This window comes from Phaethon aethereus (assembly GCF_964289735.1).
Source record: "Phaethon aethereus genome assembly, chromosome: 1".
Taxonomy (NCBI): Eukaryota; Metazoa; Chordata; class Aves; order Phaethontiformes; family Phaethontidae; genus Phaethon; species Phaethon aethereus.
In genome coordinates, this window is record NC_138575.1 from 122,486,180 (window position 1) to 122,506,109 (window position 19,930).

The 19,930-nt window shown below is 41.8% G+C and overlaps 1 protein-coding gene across 2 annotated transcripts; it reads left to right on the forward strand.

The window, feature by feature from the left end:
- Positions 1–10: 10 nt before the first annotated feature.
- On the forward strand, positions 11–9,368 carry NDUFV3 (NADH:ubiquinone oxidoreductase subunit V3; the record flags this gene model as incomplete). 2 transcript variants are annotated; one of them, XM_082005546.1, is made up of 4 exons in its annotated part: positions 11–58; positions 386–485; positions 3,866–4,831; positions 9,052–9,368. In XM_082005546.1, the coding sequence occupies 4 exons, from the start codon at positions 11–13 to the stop codon at positions 9,216–9,218; spliced, it is 1,281 nt and encodes a 426-aa protein (XP_081861672.1). In that variant the 3' UTR covers positions 9,219–9,368. The 2 variants fall into 2 exon arrangements, with proteins under 2 accessions (XP_081861672.1, XP_081861673.1); XM_082005547.1 differs by lacking the exon at positions 3,866–4,831.
- Positions 9,369–19,930: the final 10,562 nt, after the last annotated feature.

Below are 19,930 nucleotides of genomic sequence, written 5' to 3' on the forward strand. Positions count from 1 at the left end.
CCACGTCGAGATGGCTGCTCCCTCGCTGCTAGGTTGCGGCCGGGCGGCGACCTGCAAGGTAAGCGGTAGAGTGAGCGCCGGGCAGCGGGGTTGAGAAGCAAGAAGGAGTTCTTCGGGCAGCCCGTACTCCCGCCGGTTGCTCGGCTTCTCTCGGTGGCACGTACCCGGCCTGGTCACCTCCCCTCAGCACCTCCCGGCATCTGCGCGACGGGCCCGGGGGAAGGGGACGTTGCGCATGCGCCGTAGGCGTCGCCGTGATGGCGGCGGGGGCGGGTGTCCGGACAGGGATTGGTACGCGGTCTCGTCCCCCCCCTCGGGGCTCTGTACCCTGGAGATAGCCTCTTGTCCTTCGCTTCGTTCATTTGTATTATACGGTGCCTTGCAGGTGTTGCGGCTGGAGGCCCGGGGGCTGCGAGGGACCGCTCCCTCCGCGGCGCTCTGCACCAGGCCGGTGGGCTCCGGGACTCCTCCGCCGCCATTAACGAGTAAGATGCTTGTTTCGTCCTGAGCTGTGGTGGGGTGTAAGTAGATGCTGACGTGTGTTCAAGCACTTTTCCTGGCGCTCAGACGGAGCGCCACCTTCCCCTGCCGCCTCAGGAGGTTTCTGTGCCCTGTGATGGTGCCCAGACCAGAAAAGTTTTTTCTGCCTGTCTGAAGTTCAAGTCCGTCTGGTTGTCATTCAGTAGACAAGAAGAGCTCAGAAATGCTCGATGGCCATGTCTCTGAAGAGCTGCTACGTAAGCCAAGAAAGTGAAAGGTCATCACCATGTAAACAAGGATTTCTCTTCAAACATACTGCATAGTAAGACAAGTAAAAGTAAAGGTCTGGTAGGAATGGGTCTGCATGGCCTATGTTTATATTCATAGACCGTGCTGTGAGCTTGACACTTTTTTCCCGTTTACCTTTGCCTTAATATGTTAGCTGCTGTGATGCTTGACCAGACTTAAGGAGAGCTGTCGTTACATTTGTCTTAATATAAAGAAGCTTTGCAAGTTGCCTGAAATTTGATGGAAATGAGTGTAACAAGTTACTTTTTTTTTTTTTAATGAGGTGCAAAATCTATTTTTGAACTTCAGATGTTCCCCCTTGTATTTTGAAATGTTTGGATTACGAGGGTCAAAAAGCATCCCATTTTACAGAAGGAAGGACTTGCAAGATCTGAGTATCTGCTCCAGGCAACAGTGTCGGGAAGCTGCAGAAAACTGCCGTGGCCTTGATGTCCAATACATGGACCTGGGTTTGGATGCTGCAGTGCATTCGACATTCAGAAGTATTTGAACCCCTTCTGTCCCTGACTAAAGTCAAAACATGAATATAAAATTCAAAGATGGATATCCTGTGCAAAATGCTGTTTGTAAATAGAGGCTTACTGATTAAGTGAGTAGGATTCCCATCCCAAATTAGAGATTCAGGTGCTTTAAACAGTAAAGGTCCATGGGGCCATATATAGGAGCCATCAGACTTGTTGACAGCTGTTGAAAAGATCACTGAAAGCATAGTTGAATGCAGTCTTCTGGCTTCTAGTGTTAGCTTCTTAAATGCCAAGGCAAATAAAAGCTTGGTTATTCCATTAAGACAGCCTTTGCTGCACAGATTGAACAAACTGCTTTTTATTGTAATTTTTTTTTTGCATTATTTTAAGCGTATTTGAGATGTGCTTTCGCATCAGTTTCTAGATCCATTGTCCTGCATCTCTGATTTCAGAAGGTGTCAGGAGGCCTTGTAGGCCGCCTCTTTCAGCTAGCTGCTTCCCCTGAAAGTGGTTAAGGTTAGTTAACGTCTATAGGGTGCAGCTGTCTTTTTCAGATTGTGGCTGGAGCAGGGTGTGCCAATTTTCTTTGCTTTGATAAAGTGGTCATGTTTACTTAAGAAGTCAGTGGTGGGGAATAGACCTGTAATTTCTGCATGCGACCTTTCTGAGTGCAAACATATTTTAAACACGTTACGATCATAATACTGATGTTACAAGCATCAGTAAGAATGCATCTGGCAACAATATTCTTGTTAGCGACTCCTATGTATTGTTCTTTTCGCAAAGCGATGCAAATACAGATGAGGTAGGACAAAGTTTGAAGTACACTAATTAAAGGGTCTATACCCGTTGTATTAGACTTTATGATCAAAAGCTGAAATGTCTCTTTTTCACATATCCAAATATTACTGTGGGGTTTTTTTTCCTCATTAGCACCTACTGTTAATGGTCAAGTTGAATGTTTACTTGCATTCTTGGTTTTCTAGGATGTCTTAACATTAATACTTTTTCAACTTTTGCTCAGCTTTCACTTGTCTGTCATCCCTTTGGGCTTTCTTGTGTTAGTTTGACCTTCCTGTACACTGCTTTGAAGAATTCTTCAATCCTGAGTGATGTTTCCTCACGTATTGGTTTCTACAGGCTGCTGTTTGGCTGTGTCAGTCTGTGCTTCTTTCAAAGGTGGCTGCCCATCCTCCTGCTTCCCCCTGCCCTCCCTTCCCGCCCTGCACCTTCCATCTGGCAGAGAGAAGTATGTGTCTGAAATTATTGAAAAGTATTACCTGCATAGTAAACTGATATATTTTTTCATTCATGCTTATGTTAAGAACTCTGTTTTTCTTTCTTAAATACTTTGCTTTTCATTTCATATGTCTGTCTCTTCTGTGATGTTTTCATTTGGACATTGCTAAGACGTGCTTCTATTCAGCACTAGTTATAGTAACTCCTTGGATCATACAAGGTATTACTGTAAAATACTAGTAAGGGGGAAAACTGCATCTAGTTTATGGTCTTGTAAAGTAGATCTGGGTTTCCAAACTGTGCAGATAAATCTGCACAATAGACTGGAAATCATTTGAATTACACTGCTAGTTGGAAGTGGAAGGGTTGGAACCCATTATGGAGTTGCAAGCCATTATAGCAAATTTCAGTGGTGGTGTATCTTCTTAATGTCCTCCCAGTCCTCTTTGTCCTTCTGTTTTCTGTAACCACAACGGTATTTGCTGTTGATCAGCCTCTTGAGGATATCATTGGCACAAACATCTAAGGGGTATTTGGTGCCTTCTGAAAGGGCCTGAAAGTTACTGGTTTCTCTTCAACTGTTGGCTCCTTGTCTGAAGAATTTAGCTTAATGAAAGTATCCATGAGGGAGAAGAAATAAAGGCAGGCTAACTCGAAGCATTAGGAGATCTTCTAAGACTGTTTTTACAAAGAGGTCTCAAATTAAAAATAGGAAGTGGAGGCAGTGAAGACTGGAGGAGATAAGGTCTTGGGGAAGTAATGTTAAACTGTGTTAGACACAGTTCAGTTGATAGGTCGCGTAGACATGTGAATGAGTAATACTTTCATGTATGGCCTCAGGTATCTCTTATTCAGCTACTTTGTCTCTTGGGAGTCATCCCTCCCTACTGCTTTAATGATAACTATTGCACGAGGCTGGCTATTGCTATGTCTGTTTACTAAGCCTTCTGCTTTGCTGGCTTGTTTGTAGACAAATAGTGTCTCTGTAGCAGCATGTTTGAAGAGCTCAGCTAACCAGCTATCTTAATGTTCATCTGAGGTAGGAAGGTCTCTGTAAACCATTTTCAGTGATGCAGAATTTAAGCACAGTTCTTGCGAGGAGTCTGGCAAAGCCAGGGGCAAAAAGACATTATCTCATGAGTTTCAGCATCGCAGCAGCAAAAACTGTTAAGTGCTAACTAGAACTCTGGTTTCTTTAACTTAAAATGTCTTAAAACTTTCTGCGTCATAATGGCTGTATTTAGCATAATGACTTCTTTCAATTTGCTTTGTGTACCAGATTATCTCAGAAAGTTAAAATTGTATGACCAAGATCGTTAATTAACGCCAGTGTCGGATATAATGATGATAATCCTCTTTATGCCGTTTCCTAGATGTAGTGGCACCACAGGGAAGCACCAAGCTGCTAGCCATCAAAGCACCATTTGAATTTCCTAAAATGTTGTCTTCTAGCTCTCTCCTAGTATCTGCAAACAAAGGTGAGAGCATATCTAGTACTAACCTCCAGGAAGCTTCAAAACCTTCTGCTGAAGACATGAGGATGTTCATGTCAAGAAAAACTGTGGTCGCATTTCCTCAGCGGATAGTTGTTTCTTCCCTTGAGGAAGAAGACCTCACTACAGCTGCAACAGAAGGAGACTTGAGGAAAGAGTTAGCTGAGGAAGAAACTTCATCTTCATCCAGCTCAGATTCAGATTCTAGCTCAGATTCTGAGGAAGAAAATGATGATGATTCAGAAGTTGCCATTAAAACCAAAGTTGAGTTTCCTAGACAAGATTCCATCTTTTCTGAGAACATAGCGGTAAAGGCATCAATGCTAGCAAAAGAGAACTTGTCCCAGAAATCCCACAAAGAATATGTAGCTAAGAAGCAGCCACGCAAAACAGAAACTGATGTGTCTCCTATCAAGCAGGTCTTATTTTCTAAAACATCAGTCAGCCATGAAACATCAAAATCCAAAGCAAAAGACCCCAAAGTAAAATCAACTCCAAAAGAAGCAGATCAGCAGAAGCTGGTCTTAGAACAACACATGGTTGAAAGCCTGACTGATGTCACTTATAAATCTGATCATTTGGAGGAAAAGTCCATTGGAACCCAAGTAGCAGCTATTCATCTGAAAGCTTCATCAGTGACTCAGGAAGACAAAAAGCAAAAACTGGTATCCAGAGGAGAAGAAAAAAAGGTGAAGGAGGCACAGGAGTTAGAAGCAGAAGAAGTAACTGCTCCTAAACTAGAAGAACGGACTTTTGAAAGCACAAGGTTGGTGATGGGCACCACAGCAAAGGAGGAGACCATTCAGGAAGCAGGAGTCCAGACTGGAGAAAGAATCACAATAGAGGGTACAACTTTAAATTGTTTGAACTGTATTGATTCAGCTGGGCTAGGGTTTAACTTTTTTTAAAGGGTTTCCAATTCTTCTCTGTTCATGATTCTCTGATCTTTATACTGAAGTTATCTGTGTAGCGGTGACTTTCTGGAAGATAAATTCTTATTCATTGCTAATTGTTATAAGTGCTCAGTACTACTCAATTTCCAGTTATGCTGTGAAAGGAAGTGGTCTTTGTTTCACTGTATTTATAGTTTCATAAACCAGTTATAAAATGAAAACAAGCTTGTTTCCACTGTGAGCAAAATCATGAGTTTTATATGACAAAACTTGTTTTCCCTCTTTTCTTTTTTCGGAAGGATTGGGTAGCCGCCTTTCTCCTGAGCCAAGTTTGATGCCCTCTGATTTTTGCTTAAATCCTGCTGTCTTTCTCTTTCTTTTTTTCTTTAAAAACCTTGCAGTGTTTCAGATTTCAGTAGACTTCAAGAAATCAGTGTAATGCCAGAAACAGATGTTGATTCTGAGATTGGTAGGTTGTAAGTGAGTCATGTTGAAGTGCACAGAGTTGACCTTACAGCCCAGTTTTTGTAGCGAGTTGGGGAGGAGACAGTGATAAGTTTTAGGAGAGAGCATCGTGCATTATATAATCATCTCCTTAGCTCTACTTCCCTCTCTAACTTACCCTTCTTATTTAGTACCAGTCCTGTTAACTACTGATCTCATTCTGTGTTTTTTCAATACCAAATGCCCCTCTGTCCTCTGTGGTGGCTTGCCATTCTTGCCTTTCAGTTTAGGCAGCATACCATTCTAAGACATCCCCTGCACCCCTTTGGTTGCTGCTTTGAATTATTTACCTACTTGGAAGTAAAAGCAGCATAATTGTAAAGCTGCTTGGATATCATCCTTCAAGTTATATCCTTGCAAAAAAAGGCCATGGGGGTCCAGGTCGACAGCAAGTTGAACATGAGCCAGCAATGTGACCTTGCAGCAAAGACCACCAGTGGTCACCTGGGCCGCTTTCGGAGGTGTGTTGGGAGCAGGCTGAGGGAGGTGATCCTTCCTTCCCTGGTGAGAGGCATCTCGAGTGCTGTGTTCAGTTCTGGGCTCCCCAGTACAAGAGAGGTGTGGAGCTACTGGGAGAGTCCAGCGAAGTGCCACTAAGATGATGAAGCGACTGGAGCATCTCTCCTGTGAGGAAAGGGTGAGGAGCTGGGAGAAGGGAAGGCTCAGGGGGGATATCATCAATGCATGTAAATACCTGAAGGGAGAGTAAAAAGACAACAGAATTAAGACTCTTTTCAGTAGTACCCAGCGACAGGACAAGAGGCAGTCGGTACAACCTGAAACACAGGGTTTTGCCTGAGCATCAAGAAACGCGTGGGTTTTTTTTTTTTTTTTTTACTGTGAGCATTGGCACAGGTTGCCCAGAGAGGTGGTGGAGTCTCCGTGCTTGGAGACATTCAAAAGCTGCCTGGATATGGTCCTGGGCAGTTGGCTGTAGGTGGCCCTGCTTGAGCAGAGGGGTTGGACCATATGAGCTTCAGAGGTGTCTTCCAACCTCAGTCATTCTGTGACTCTGTGAAGTATCTTAACCAGGGTGAGTGACAAATAATTGCTTTTGCACCTTGGTGGTCAGGATACAGTGCTGAGTAAAAGACCTGCTTTCTGTTTTAAAGGGTTAGTCGGCTCATAATTCGATCTGTTTTAAGAGTTGGCAGCTAAGCTTACCTTCTTCCCTGACTGCAGCTCAAATGGTAAAATGCAGCACTGTTTGCAAGTGACATTTTCATTTACTTGTTCCTCCTTGCAGTCAGCAGCAGAAGCTTTCTTTTAAAAAAAAAATGAAAATTGGGAAAGTCTATTTGTACTTATCTACACATGATGCTTTTTCTCCCTGTTGATCCACGGTGGAGTTCTAGATGCTCAAGCATTATTTTTTTTCCCACATTGAAGCTGATGTGAAGACCCAAAAAATGAGGTAACTTCAAGTATAAGAGGGAGAACTTGGTCTTAAAATGTGCTAATGATTCAAAGTGAAGATTATGACACATTGAAGATTTATGAAACAGCCTCCTCTACTCTGATGCTGTAAACTCAGAATAAGGTTAAGCCCATGTTACAAACTTTTCCTGCAGATCTGTATCGATGGGGCAGTAGTACCACTGTGCCTCAGACCCATCATCATCATAGCCACACCAGCAAACCCCTTTTGGGTAGGATCTCGATTTGCTGAAAACAGCACTTTTGCTGTTGAGTTTCTCTTGCTCATCGGAGGCTGTGACAACAGGAAGGTTTCTGTTGGGTACGTGCTAGAGAGGACTCTGCTGCAGTGGCTGTAAGAGAGGTGGGGGTTAGTACAGCAAGTTCGCACCGCTTTGCTGCTGCTGTGATGTCTTTGGGTGCCAGAGGGTAACAGAGAGTCAAACCTAGCTACACCGTGGTCAACAGCATCACTGGTATCTCCAGGCGCCTCTTGTTCTCTCTTCCTTTTGAGGCTTCCTTTGAGAACAACTACTGTTTTTCCATGTTTAACGTTCACAGTAAATTACATCTTCTGTAATCTGTTCTGTCCTGTTCCTGTGTTCTTTTGTTCATCTGCAAACTCTGCAGCAGGCATACTGAAGGTGTAAAAGCAATTCTTCCTATTACAAACCCGGATGTTAAGGTGATGTCATCCACGTCGTAGAGCAGGTGTGCTAAGCAGTCAGCAAAAATTGCCGACTTTAACTGCTAAGTAAGTAGCAAAATACTAGCATGGTAACTCAGAAATATACCTCTGATTCATTTTGGAAGAATATCCTGTGAAATGCTTGCTCTTTAAGAGAAAAAGCGTAGACGAAGTCTGAAGTATGGGGAGGATGAACTCAGGGATAAATTTTTCCTTTGAGGAGCCAAGTACAGTGTATTTGGGCAGGAAAAATGAGACTCCATCTGCTTTTCTTCCTGAGCATCTGTCTCTTAATTTGGAACAACTGTCTCTTGCAGGTTGAATGTACACTTGCCTATGCTTCCCTGTTCTTGGGGCTATTTGCAGCAAAGACCATATCATCTGGCTTTTATATCTGTAATGTTGTCTGCTATGAGCCGTCTGAGTAGGAATTGAGCAGTAGGCACAGGGGTATTTCCTTTCATAGATTGTGTGTGTTGTTTTGCTGAAACCATGGCTTAATACATGGAGTTTTATAAGCAAGTCTTGCTAAATGTTACAGTTACATGCTCTTCAACTGATAGTATTACACTGCAATAATTATGTCATAATTAAAGGGAAATTCTGGTGTACAGTTGCTTGAGTTCTTGTATTTTTATTGTAGACAGTTGTATTACAAAACAAAGCGTAATACTGTCTAACCTAAACCACTACATACAAATCTATTTGACGAAGCTTTTCACTAGATTATGCTATGTCTTTCCTGTTGTTAAAACTCTGGGTATTTGAGAATAAATTAATACTGGAAGTGAAGTTTTATTTCTTGTAATTTCTGTGGTTGTAAAATCAAATGGTACTGCCTAAATTTGCATAATATTTAAGAAGTGTAAGAATTTAAATTAATGTTGGCTTTAACATGAAGCAAGAAGTTCTGAATAACTTTTATTAGGTTATTCTTTTAGGAAGAAGAGCTGATACAAAGTCTAGAAGATTATATTTAGAAGAACGGAAATTTACATTAAGGGCTCTTGATACTTTCCTGTTCAGTTTAACCACATTTGAAATTAAACTGTGGAGATCTCAATAATTCCGTCACTTCTCCCCAGTCTGTAAAGTAGTTCTAATAGCTGTATCGCGTGGTCTGACATGATACATCATTTGTACTGCTGCTTTGCCTCTCCTGACTTGCTAAGAATGTCGCCTACTGTTCTGGCTGGGGTGAAAATCAAGGCAACTATGAAAAAGCCAGGAAATGCAGACATATGTCTGCAAAATGTAAATTAAATGTTCTGCCCTATCCATCCCCAGCATTAGGTGGTAGTTTGGATTTTAAAACCTGCACCATATTAGATAATTTATACTGATTCCTGTTCCCCAACTATATACGAATGTGCTGCTTTAGGACCAGACAAGGTACCAGCAGAACTTAGTAAACTTACCCTTTTGTTATAGTTGCTGACTTTTTTTTTTTTTAATGTTGACTGGATGAGGTATCTGACAGTATATGAAGGCTGGCTCTGTAATTAAGAATATTGCCCTCTGCTGTGGCATCCTTATAGTCACCAGTTACTGGTTTTTTTTCACAGAGACCACAGCAGCTGCTGAGCCTGCTCCAGAAGAATTCGATAATTCTACCTACAAGAACCTTCAGCATCATGAATATAACATTTATACCTTTGTTGATTCTGTTGCGGTTCTCTCAAAATTCAGGCAGCCTCAGCCATCTTCTGGAAGACCATCACCAAGGCACTGAAAGAACCACATTTAAAACAAATGCCCAGGCAGAATGATAAATTGTTCTATTTAGCACTGTTGCTTCATCTGTATTATAAATCAGATAGTAAATAATAAATAAATGCATGATAACTTCTGCTTGTGTTTTTGAACAGTTCTTGGTTCTTGGAGTGCTTCACTTCTTGACTTTTATGAATGAGCTGCAAATGAATCATCACTGAATAAAAAAGCTTTTCTACCTCTCAGTATGCATTATTCACTGATAATGTAAAGAAAGTCCTGACTTTTCAGTGTCTCCAGACTTTTGAAACTGACCATCAGTACTGTGTCAAAGAACGTAATGGCCCTTTGTGCATGTGCCTGTTCAGTATGTGCCATAATTTTAATAGGTGTTGTTATCGCTGTATGGCAGCAAGCTGTTCTCCTTGCACACAAACATGTTCCCAGCCCTGAAGAGGTTATGTTTACTCTGGATTTGAAGTTAAAATCATTGGCTGGAAAGAGCATAAGAAGTATGTCTCCTGTGGCAAGAGTGTATGTTTTGTGTTAGTAGAGGAATGTAAGTTTATGTAATGTGATTGAAACATCTCAAAACCTCTGCTGTTGTAAAGGGAGAACATACAACTTTACTCTTCTGTTGGGGGTTCTAGCATCCATGTTCTGCAGTAATTGAAATAATTTAAAATGCAAGAGAATCTTGGTGGGCAGTTCCTAATGAACTGTACTACATTGATTAAACTCTGAGAAGTAATGTATTTCTATGGGTAGAATCACTTGAATGTTATTTTTAAATGTGATAAAAATAGGTTTATAGTAAAAGCAGGTCCTGGTACTAATTGTTCTGTGGGACTATGTTTCAGTTCCTGCTTTCTCTCCCCCCCCCCCCAAGTTACGATTGCTGTCCAGCTTTACTTTTGCTTGGCAGAAAATGTGAGAAATGAGGCACTTCTCCATATATGTTATCAGCAGTTAACAGTTGGTCTCAGTAAATTTTGTATTTCCATCCTATTAGTAACAGTCTTCCACCCTCTGGGAAAAGTGCCTTGATGACCACCAGCTGTTGTGGGTTTAGTTCCATTTTGGCTTCTTGTTCATTTGGGGTTTTTGGAGTTAATTGGTCTTGGAGCAGTTGTACTTGCAATAGCTCCAGCATTTTCCATCACCTGTCTGTATTCTTTCAAGCAACAGAATACGCAAGATCAAAGGGAAAACAAGAGTCAGCTTTAGGAATCTAGCTGGATATTGGATGCAAAGCCCTGGGTGCAATTAGCAGAAAAGATATTTTATACTCTAACTTGGCAAAAATGTGGTAAGAAGGATCAAGAGGCCTACATCAATCTGCTGTGTAGAATTTTGAGTCAGAAACCTCTGGCAAGCAATTTTATTGTCCTGTAAAAACTAAAAAGCGTATTACTGACTCTAACTATGAAATTTAAAAATTGGCAAATGTATAAATCCACATGCTTAGGCATAAAGAGCAGAAAGTCACTTAGAGACACCAGTGGTACCACGTACACTGTACTTGTAAAAGGCAAAGAAGTTTGCCGTTAACATTAAAAACATGAAAGAATAAGGAAAAAGGCTCTCCCTTTATTAAGGGCCCACCCCAGGGCCCCAGTAAAGCTGCTGTGTGGTGTTATTAACTGAGACTCCGTGTGGTAACCTGAACCCTGTAGCTTCGCCCTGCGTTGGTGCCACGCTGCCTTCCTCACTATTTGTTTTTGTGACTACGGAAGGAGGCTGCAAGTTGTCGGATAGAATCTAAAGAGTAAAAGTTAAATGTAGTCCGCTAATACGCTTGTGTAGTTACTAAATCTTCCCACGGTAGCTGTGACCGTAGCTGTTTGGAGTCAGACTTGTCCACCTCATGCCCTTTTTATTTCTAAGGAGGGTTGGTGTTATAAGCACTGACTTGATCAGCTACGGAGGAGTGGGTTGAAACAGAAGTGTGCCTTGCTTTCAGTCAACTCCTTCGCGCTCTTTAGCGGCATTTCTAGCTAAAGAGATTCTAATCTGTGTTTGGGCTAGGCATTCTGCTACCTTTGTTTCACGATCACAGCAAAAATTAATGGTGCGTGCCCTTCCTACCTGTGTCTCAGTGTCTTCCGGTGATCTTTTCTGCACCTCTGAAATCAAGCTGGAAATCAAATAACTTCATAACTCTTCTGGAACGTACTTTTGTTCTGTTCAGTGAACCAGTCTGCTCCGGGAAGGGCAGATAATGTGAGGAAGGGCAGCAAGCCTTTTTCCCACTGTTGTGTTTTCCTGGACTTCGTGAACAAGGCTTCATTTTTTTGTACTTAGCTATTATCGGATGTTACTGTGATTGAGTCATATGCTAGCATTCAAATTTCAAGCAGGATGCAATACAATATGCTCAAATTCTGTAATGTTAGCAACTTTGTCTTGCTGTGCTAGGCACTTGTCAGATACAGTCAGGGACCTTGTTTTAAAGAATGTATAGTCCAGGATATTAACATAATTCCTGGAAAACCTCAAATGTGAAAGAAACTCAATTTTTGTGAAAACCAGCTCTTCAGAACCAGCACAAACTTCAGAAGTGGGATTTTCAATGTAAATAGTGTGTTACTGTGGGAGTACATAAAAATCTGGAAAGTGGAATTCACTAACTTCTCATTGAAAAGATGAAGCAACTACTTTCCTTGTCAAAGGGAGCGGTTTTCAAACTTTAGGTACTTTGAAATTTTTTTTAGTGTAGCAAACTGCTAATAAAATTGCTTTTCATAATTTCCTGCCACTTAGATCCTTCAAAAGTAACTTACGAGCCCAGAAAGGTTCTGGACAGCAGTCAAAAACCAACTAATCCAAGGTCGAGAAGTAGTAATGGAAGCAGAGTTTGTGGTGATCAGTTATTACAAGGTCAGGATTTTTTTGGTCCTCCTGGTGCTTCCTTTGGTATCCAGTCATGATAAGCACTGCAATCTACAAGGCTGTCTTCAAGAATTATTTTAGATTTGGGAAATGAGACTTTTAACTGGGTGCACTTACAGATCTTCCACAGTATGTCGCCAACTTTCAACGATCAAAACACATTCAGTTCATCTCACTCTCTGGTTTCCTGTAAACTCCTAAGCCATAAACACCTGCCCTTAGTCTTTTCTCCCAGCACAAGAGATGCCATCATCTAAGCTACTTGTACAATTATGTTGAGTCTGCTCTTAACATGTGATGAAAAAATGGTGAGGAGTTTTAAGGCTATCTTGGGATGGTATGCAGTTCTTTCTTCAGCTACTCATGGTAATGAGAACATGAGCTAAGAAGAGTGACCAGACTGCCCAAGTCTGCAGAAGATCCGCAGAAGAGCAGGACTTTGCAGCTTTATGCTGATCAGAATCCCACAGCTCATAAAGTGCTTTGGTGAGATTTTGTGATCTTGTGGCATTTGGGAGGAAGAGTAGGAGAAGCTGGTGAGAGCAGCCGCTTGTCTGTTCCAAACAGTTTTAATTCCTGGTAGATCTAATCAATGACTGTTGTGCAGTGAGTGAGTAGAAGGCATGCTCACAGTATCTTGTAGCATTGTAACATCAGAATCATGCAAACTAGGGTTGGAAGGGAAGTCTTGAGATGGTCAGTCCTCTGCTCTGTAGCAGGTGCAATTAGATCAGGTTGTCCCAGACCTTGTCCAGCTGAGTTCTGAATATCTTCAAGGATGAAGATCCTACAATCTCTCTGGTCACCTTCTCCAGCATTTTAACACCCTCACGATTTAAAAAAACAAACAAAAACCCCAGCAAGCAAAACTTTACCTATAATCTAATTTAATTTTTCATTTTCTGACACTGATCCTTACTGCACGCCTCTGACAAGCCTGGCTTTGTCTTTTCTATACCCTCCAAGGAGGTAGTTGAAGGTAGTAATAAGGTTCCCTATACTGTCTTCTTCAGACCAGATAACCGCCGTTCCTTCAGGTTCATCGTGTGCAACATACTCCAGGCCCATCTGCACCATTTTGTGGTCACTGTGCACCCTCGGCACATCCTCTGTCTTCTGTAGCAACGCAGGTTGCCTAACTGGTCTCTGACTGTCTTCCTCCCCATAGCTTACGCTTCAAGGAATAACATGTTAGAAGGGGGCTTATGTTAATTTTCCTAATTTTTAGTGTGGAATCTTCCGCAGCGAATGGGATGGGACTGGGAGACGCCTGTTCCTCAGGATGCTACGCAGCGACAGTAGTGCGGGGCAGGTTCAGGTCCCCACTGTGTCCTGCTGTAAAAACAAACAAAAAAATCTTGGAAGCATTCTTGGCCCAAGTATTTGCTATCTGCCTGTGATTTACAACCTTCCTATGCTATTCCATATTGTATGCTGCTGTTTGCATACAGAGTTAGACCAAAGGAGCTAACACAGTAAGGGTAACATAGGCACTTTAGTACAGGTCTTTTGAATGTTTGAGTGATTGACTTTACAACCGTGGTGTTCTTGCACCGTGGTTTTGTTTGTTTATTTGTTTTAGTTTTATCCTTTGACAGAAACTCCTCCAAACTCTGGATGATTTTAATTAAACTTAAGACTCTAAACAAAATATCCCATCAAGTTTCCAGATCGTTATTCTCCCATGTGGTTCTATTTCATGGCTTTGTAAATACTTATTTGTCTTTATGATTCTATGGTTTTGGTGCTTGCGTATTATCCTTATTGTTAATCACAGGATGATACCACTCCCAATACTATCTGCACATATTTTTGATCTCCCCCCCTTTTTTTTTTTGCCTGTACACATTCAATTACTTTTGGAAATTCATACTCACCTCTGAAAATCTTAGGATATGTGGCAGCTTTGGGATAGAAAAGATAGTGTTAATGCATAGTTGGGGACATAAGCTTAAGCATGTGTGTGTTTATGATAATAAAGTATCCCACAAACTTTGTGTCAGTGTATGGAGTCAGTGGGTTAGTGCTCAAAATGTCTTCTGGGGTCCCCTGTGCTCTCAACAAATTTTTAACTGCAAAATAGATTAACAGGGACATGGTTCTATAAATCTGTGGCCTCACAGAATACAGCCATTATGCGTGTTAACTTCTAATACTCACAGAACCTACGCCATGTTAGTTAAAATTACTTAATTCATTAGTTAACATTAATGCCTAAAATTCTTAGCAGCAGTCGTCTTTGTTTCTCCAGTCTGACATGTGCTTCAAATGGCAGTAGCTCTTTTCAAATCTGAGTGTTTTATCAAGTCTGGATAGACATTTCCTAAAGCAGTTAATATCCAGTAATGTAAAAAAAATGAGCTATTTAAGATTATTGATGTTTTCTTTTTCTGTTGGCTGAGGTTTTGATTCATTTTCTGCTTCTGTCCTACGTCTCCCCATGGTTATGAGGTGCTCTTGGTATTCTGTCTGGCTGTTTGCACACTGGAGAAACACTTCATTCCTAAAATCTGTGACAGCATCTATCTAGCACTGGAGCAAGCCACAACACACTTTGTACTAGGCAAACGTTCAGGTCCTGTATCAAAGAAGGGGGCAATAGCTGCTTTTCCCTGGAGGCTTGGAAAGGGACTTGAAAGAACCACCCCTTCACGCTTTCATGTGTTATTTTCCTGCACTCCTTTTCCAAAAAGCATCTCCTATGCTTAATTTAGTTTAAAATCATGCCAGATCTAAGCTGCAGTGATGTTTCCCAAACTCTGCTGGGATATCCGTAAAAGGGAGCTATATTCTATTGTTTGAGGACTGGGAGAAATGTGAGGGGAGCTGGAAAGAAGTTCAGAATATAGAAAGCAGAAGGATAATGTAGGAACTGAGAGCAAGGATGGTGCTTATGACTCAGGTATTGGACTGGCTCTGGATTAATTTTTGAGACCTCTGGCTTTCTGCATAACTGTTGGCAAGTTGCATAATTTCTTGGGTTCTCATCCTCACTTTATAGATGAGGAGTAAGTGGTCCCAACTTCCTCTTTGTACATCACATCTATTTACTGAGCAACTCAGAAGAAAAACTAGTAAAAAAGGGGAAAGATATTTTTCTTATGTGTTCTCTGTTGAGTGTGCACTTTGTTTAGAAACTCTGAGCTAGCTGAGGTTCCCCCAGGAGACGCAACGCTTATTAACAGCATGACAAAAATACACTTCAGATAGTCTGCGCAGAAATGCCAGCGATTTTGAAATTGCATTCAAGCAATGGCAAGGCCGTTTAGATACAAAAAAAGCTTTACAACTGTTCCAAATACTTACTAGTGGAAGACTGTTAACAGACGGGAAAAAATGGGGAGGTGTCCAAAACCAGCAACCCACCCTGGTGAGAAATCCAGCTGCTGGGAAGTGGAATGGTGCTGGAATTCATACCAGGTTGTTGTCTCTGGACACCAGTCAATGGCCTCCATCTTTTATATCACCCTCCCCATTAGCCGTAAGGATTCGGTATTTTTCAACTCCTTTTCTCTTGGCGGCTGGATGAGGAGAAGGAGCTTTTTCTCTCAAGTCCTTGCTGAAGAACCATTTCAAAGCTGTTGTCCGGGGAAGGTACATCACTACTCTACCTGACTCTTGCCTCCTGAAGGTTGTTGTTGGGCAGAGAAAAATCGACCAGTCCACCCTTCCTCCAGCTGCTTAGCTCCTGCTGTATGGTTGTTTACTGCTGGGCCCTGAGCTGCTTATCTTCATAGTCTTCCTCCCCTCTGAATAACTTTAGGATTTACCTCTTGAATCAATGAGTGCTTTCTTCGGCACAGTGCTGGGAAACCAGCATGTTTGAAAATCTTGGGAAAGACAGACCATTCCCCCCACCCCCACAAATTTGAGAAGACTATAAAAAAAGAGAACTAAAGAAAAAAATAATTGGGAGTTCTTTTCCTTGATGTTAGTGGTGCTTTTATGATTGTGTTTTTTGAGATTTTCCACATAGCCTCGGGGAATGGGGAAGCTATTTTTTTGCATGTTAAGATTTCAGGTGACAACTACAAGATTCCAGCTGCTCGGGCCTTGGGCTTCACGATACTCACCGATTTATGTGCACTAATGTTAAGAGATTTGGCAGCACTTCAAGCAACTGAGTGAAAACAACGTGTTTATTCTAAGCTTCGCTCTTGCCCTTTGACTCGATAGCGGCTGTGCAACTGGCCTGGCTGCTCAGCTCCGCTCTGCCGGAGCATGGGAAAAGTAGGAGCAGCAGCAAAGAGACAGCTGGCTGGCTGCTGACTTAGAAAGACATCATTGCGTCACGCTATGCTTGGTAAGTTATCTTTGCAACCAGAAGGGCCAGGATTTTCCCCCTTTTTTAAGCGGGAGGTAGGTGCTGCACAAATTGACCACGGGGATTCGGCCATGTCGAGTAAAGCGTCCCGTTCATCAGTGGCAAGGTGGATTTCAGCCCTCAAACGTAGTCATTTTCTGACCCTTAAAAAAAAAATCTCTGCTGGATGCCTCTCGAGTCCCCTTTAAATGAACTGTTTGTAACCTTGTTAGGATTTTCTGTTTCGTTTTCAATACGTGGGTTGTTTGAATGGAAATATTAAAGCCAGCACAAGCAATAAAGATGGATTGCCAGTAAAATAAACAGTTTGGCCTCTGACTGCACAGAGGAAGCAGATCAAGTCAAGAAAGCATTTCCTAAAGTCACCTCTCTAACCATAAGACTATTCTAATAGCTGCTTCTTATTTAAAACCAGCACTATTTTGTAGCTTACTAATCCACACATTTAACTCAGCGTGGAATTGCAAGTTAATTGACATTCTGCTTCCAAAGCGATACTGATATTATGAAGGGCACTAAACTGCTGCATGAAATACAAAGTAAAAGTGAATGGGAAGCAATAGAGATGTATTTCTGAGAATCCAAAAAGAGTTTGCAAATGATAGATAATGAACGATCATGAAATAGTATTTACATGCATATGGGTTGCTAGTAAAATTCTGGCTCTGGATGAATCTCATGGAAAAATTATGGATTTCTGTCATGCCAGACTTTCGCCTTGTCTCTTTAAAACTCTTATGGTGAAACTCACAGGGAGGTATGTCTTGCCCAGTTTGCATTTACTGTTGTAAAAGTATACATATGTAGAAGACTCACTGGTAGGGAATCACATACGGGACTCTACCCTTGAAGTCACTAAGCTGGTGAGTGTATTTTACACCTATTTATGTTGAGCAGGCTCAGCAACTTGCATGAGGAATGTAATGTCCTGAAGGGCTGACTTCATAATTTGCGGCTGTGTATATATTTCCTTCATGAAACCGCATTTATGTTTCTTTATTATCATTATTATTTTAAAGGTTTTTAACTACTCACAACTCCCGTTTCTTTTTCCATAAGCCCTGCTACCCCATCTAAAATATTCTGATTTTTTAGATTTCAAATCTTGGCTATGGTGTTGAGGATCAGGTTGCTGGCTGGGGACATCTGGATGGGTTTGAGATCTGTGCAGATCGTAATCAAATCTCTTAAGTAATATTTTGAGTCCATGTTTTCATTGTTCCTCTGCATTTCTCATTGTTTTGTATCCTATTTGTATGAGTGTATGCAGTTTCATGCAATTACAAAAAAATGGTTTCCTTATGCATGGTATGAATTTTTATAGCTTCACTTTCTTTCTTTCTTTCTTTCTTTCCATCATCTCATTTTGTGTTTAAATAGGTAGAATAAGTTAGGTAATATGTACACGGGGACTGCTCCACCATGGACCGCAGCTCTAAGTATCTCTGTTAACACATGCTGTAGCCAAAGAAGTTTACAGCATGCAGAGGGAAAAGGTTATTGTTAGTGTAACTGAATAAGTATTAGGGTTAATATATAATGTATAGGTCTATGTAATGGATAGTTTTTATTCATCATAAAATGTTCAAATGACTTGCAGATGTATGACTGCTGCAGCTGTTGCAGACCTTGTAATGGCATTAGGCTCTGACTCAGAAAGCAGCTCATTTGCCAAGAGATTCTGGCAGTGGCTACGGCTGTGATATTCCCATTGAAAAAAGTATTGTCAGCAGTGGAGGTGGTGATACAAAACCGAACTGGAGTATGAGAAAGGGGCAAGGCTGGGTCTAGGTGCGACAGGAAAATGGGGGTTCTGAAAGCTTTCGTTTGTTTGATGTTTAATTAGATCGGTAGCATCCTACCACTACGTGGTCTACTAGGGGAGCAGCTGGAATTTAGAGTCACCAGAGATTCTGGCTACATGCAGCTTATGTTACGCTAACTGGGGACAAAAAACACAAAACACCAAATCTTTGATAATGTAAAACTTTGCTCCCAAGTTTTAAAAAGAAAAAGCAAGCTGCAGTCCCTACAAGCAGATAGAATTGAATCTCACTGTGCAAACGCAGTCTGTCGCACAAACTGTGCAGCATGGGAGCTCGGCTACTTTCTGCCTTTAGAGACCGTACAGTCGGGGAATATGCTTACTTAGCAGTCAACGGAATGCCATCATCCTATGGATGCATACAGTACTCTGAAATAGTACTGAGCAAGAAAAAAAAAATCCCCTGCATGTTTTGTGATTGTTTTCCTAGGTCTGACTGAAGTAAAGAAAATAATGAAGATTGACATCTGAAATAGGCACACATTTTATACGTGGGATGCCACACTGAGATAAACATGCTGTGTTTGATACAGCTTTTTGATTCCTCTGCGACTGGAAAAGCAGAGGCATGATCATTTTTAGAAGAGAATTGGAGAAGGCAGTGCAAAACAAAAGCAAAGTTTTGGCAGGCTTTGGCGATAATACTCAGAAAATAGGCCTGAGGGAAGCAAACCCTAGAGACAGCTGAACTGTAAATCTCTGAACCGGTGAGAGAGCATAACAAGAGTCACCCCTCAGTGAAGAGCGGATTTTGTTGCTGCCTTTCCTGATGCTTTAAACTACTTATGGAGTATATGTGCTAGTTATGAAATGGACTGCAATGCTGACTGTTGCTTCCTATGAACAGTTACAAAGCCATAAGCAGTGTTGTTTCTGGCACTTTTTGAAAGGCCTTTGCCGATTCCAGTGTGTTCTTTCTGACCCTGTTCAATGCCATATTTATGGAAGTAAAGCTACCAAGATATACATATTATTAGAAAAGAGACGCAATCTACATGAACTTCACTTATTAGATTTTAAAAAACAAAAATTCCAACCCTTACTGATGTGACTTACGCCTTACATGAGTAAAAGGGAATGAGTTGCTAACAGCTCTTTCCTCCGGGGCTCAAAATTCCTTGGGTAAGAGAAAAAAAGCCAGCCAGGGGCTGTGAGCTGGCATCTAGGTCTCCCCTCTCCCTGGTAAGTGTGCTGCTCACTAGACCCGGGTTACTTGTTTAGTCTGGATGAGTCTTGGTCTGCAGACCAAGGTCTGCTGGAGAACTTTACCAAGGCCCCACCAGCGGGAAGCGGTGTGTAACAGCAGCGGGCTGCTGGGCACACCAAGCAATTCACCCTGGCTCAGGGGCTGCACTTCAGCTCCTTCCTAAGAGCTTGATGTGAAGTATGCGGCTTTCTGATGGATGCAGGACGTGACTTGGCTTGGACATGGGAGATGAAAGCAATCAGGGCATGGTACAGGGCAAATTTTAGTTCTGCTCTGGTTCTGGATCAGATGTGCTTAATAATCCTACAGAGCATCGTTCCATCGTTGTCTGGGCTGGTCAATAAATGTTGTATGCAACAAGGAAGAATCTCTGTAATGGATGGGTGCAGCTCCTGTCCCAGGAGGCCCTGTACCAATGGTATGAGGCATGTGGTCTGCAGATCTGTGGGATTTCATGCACCCCTTCTATGAGAGGAGGCTTAA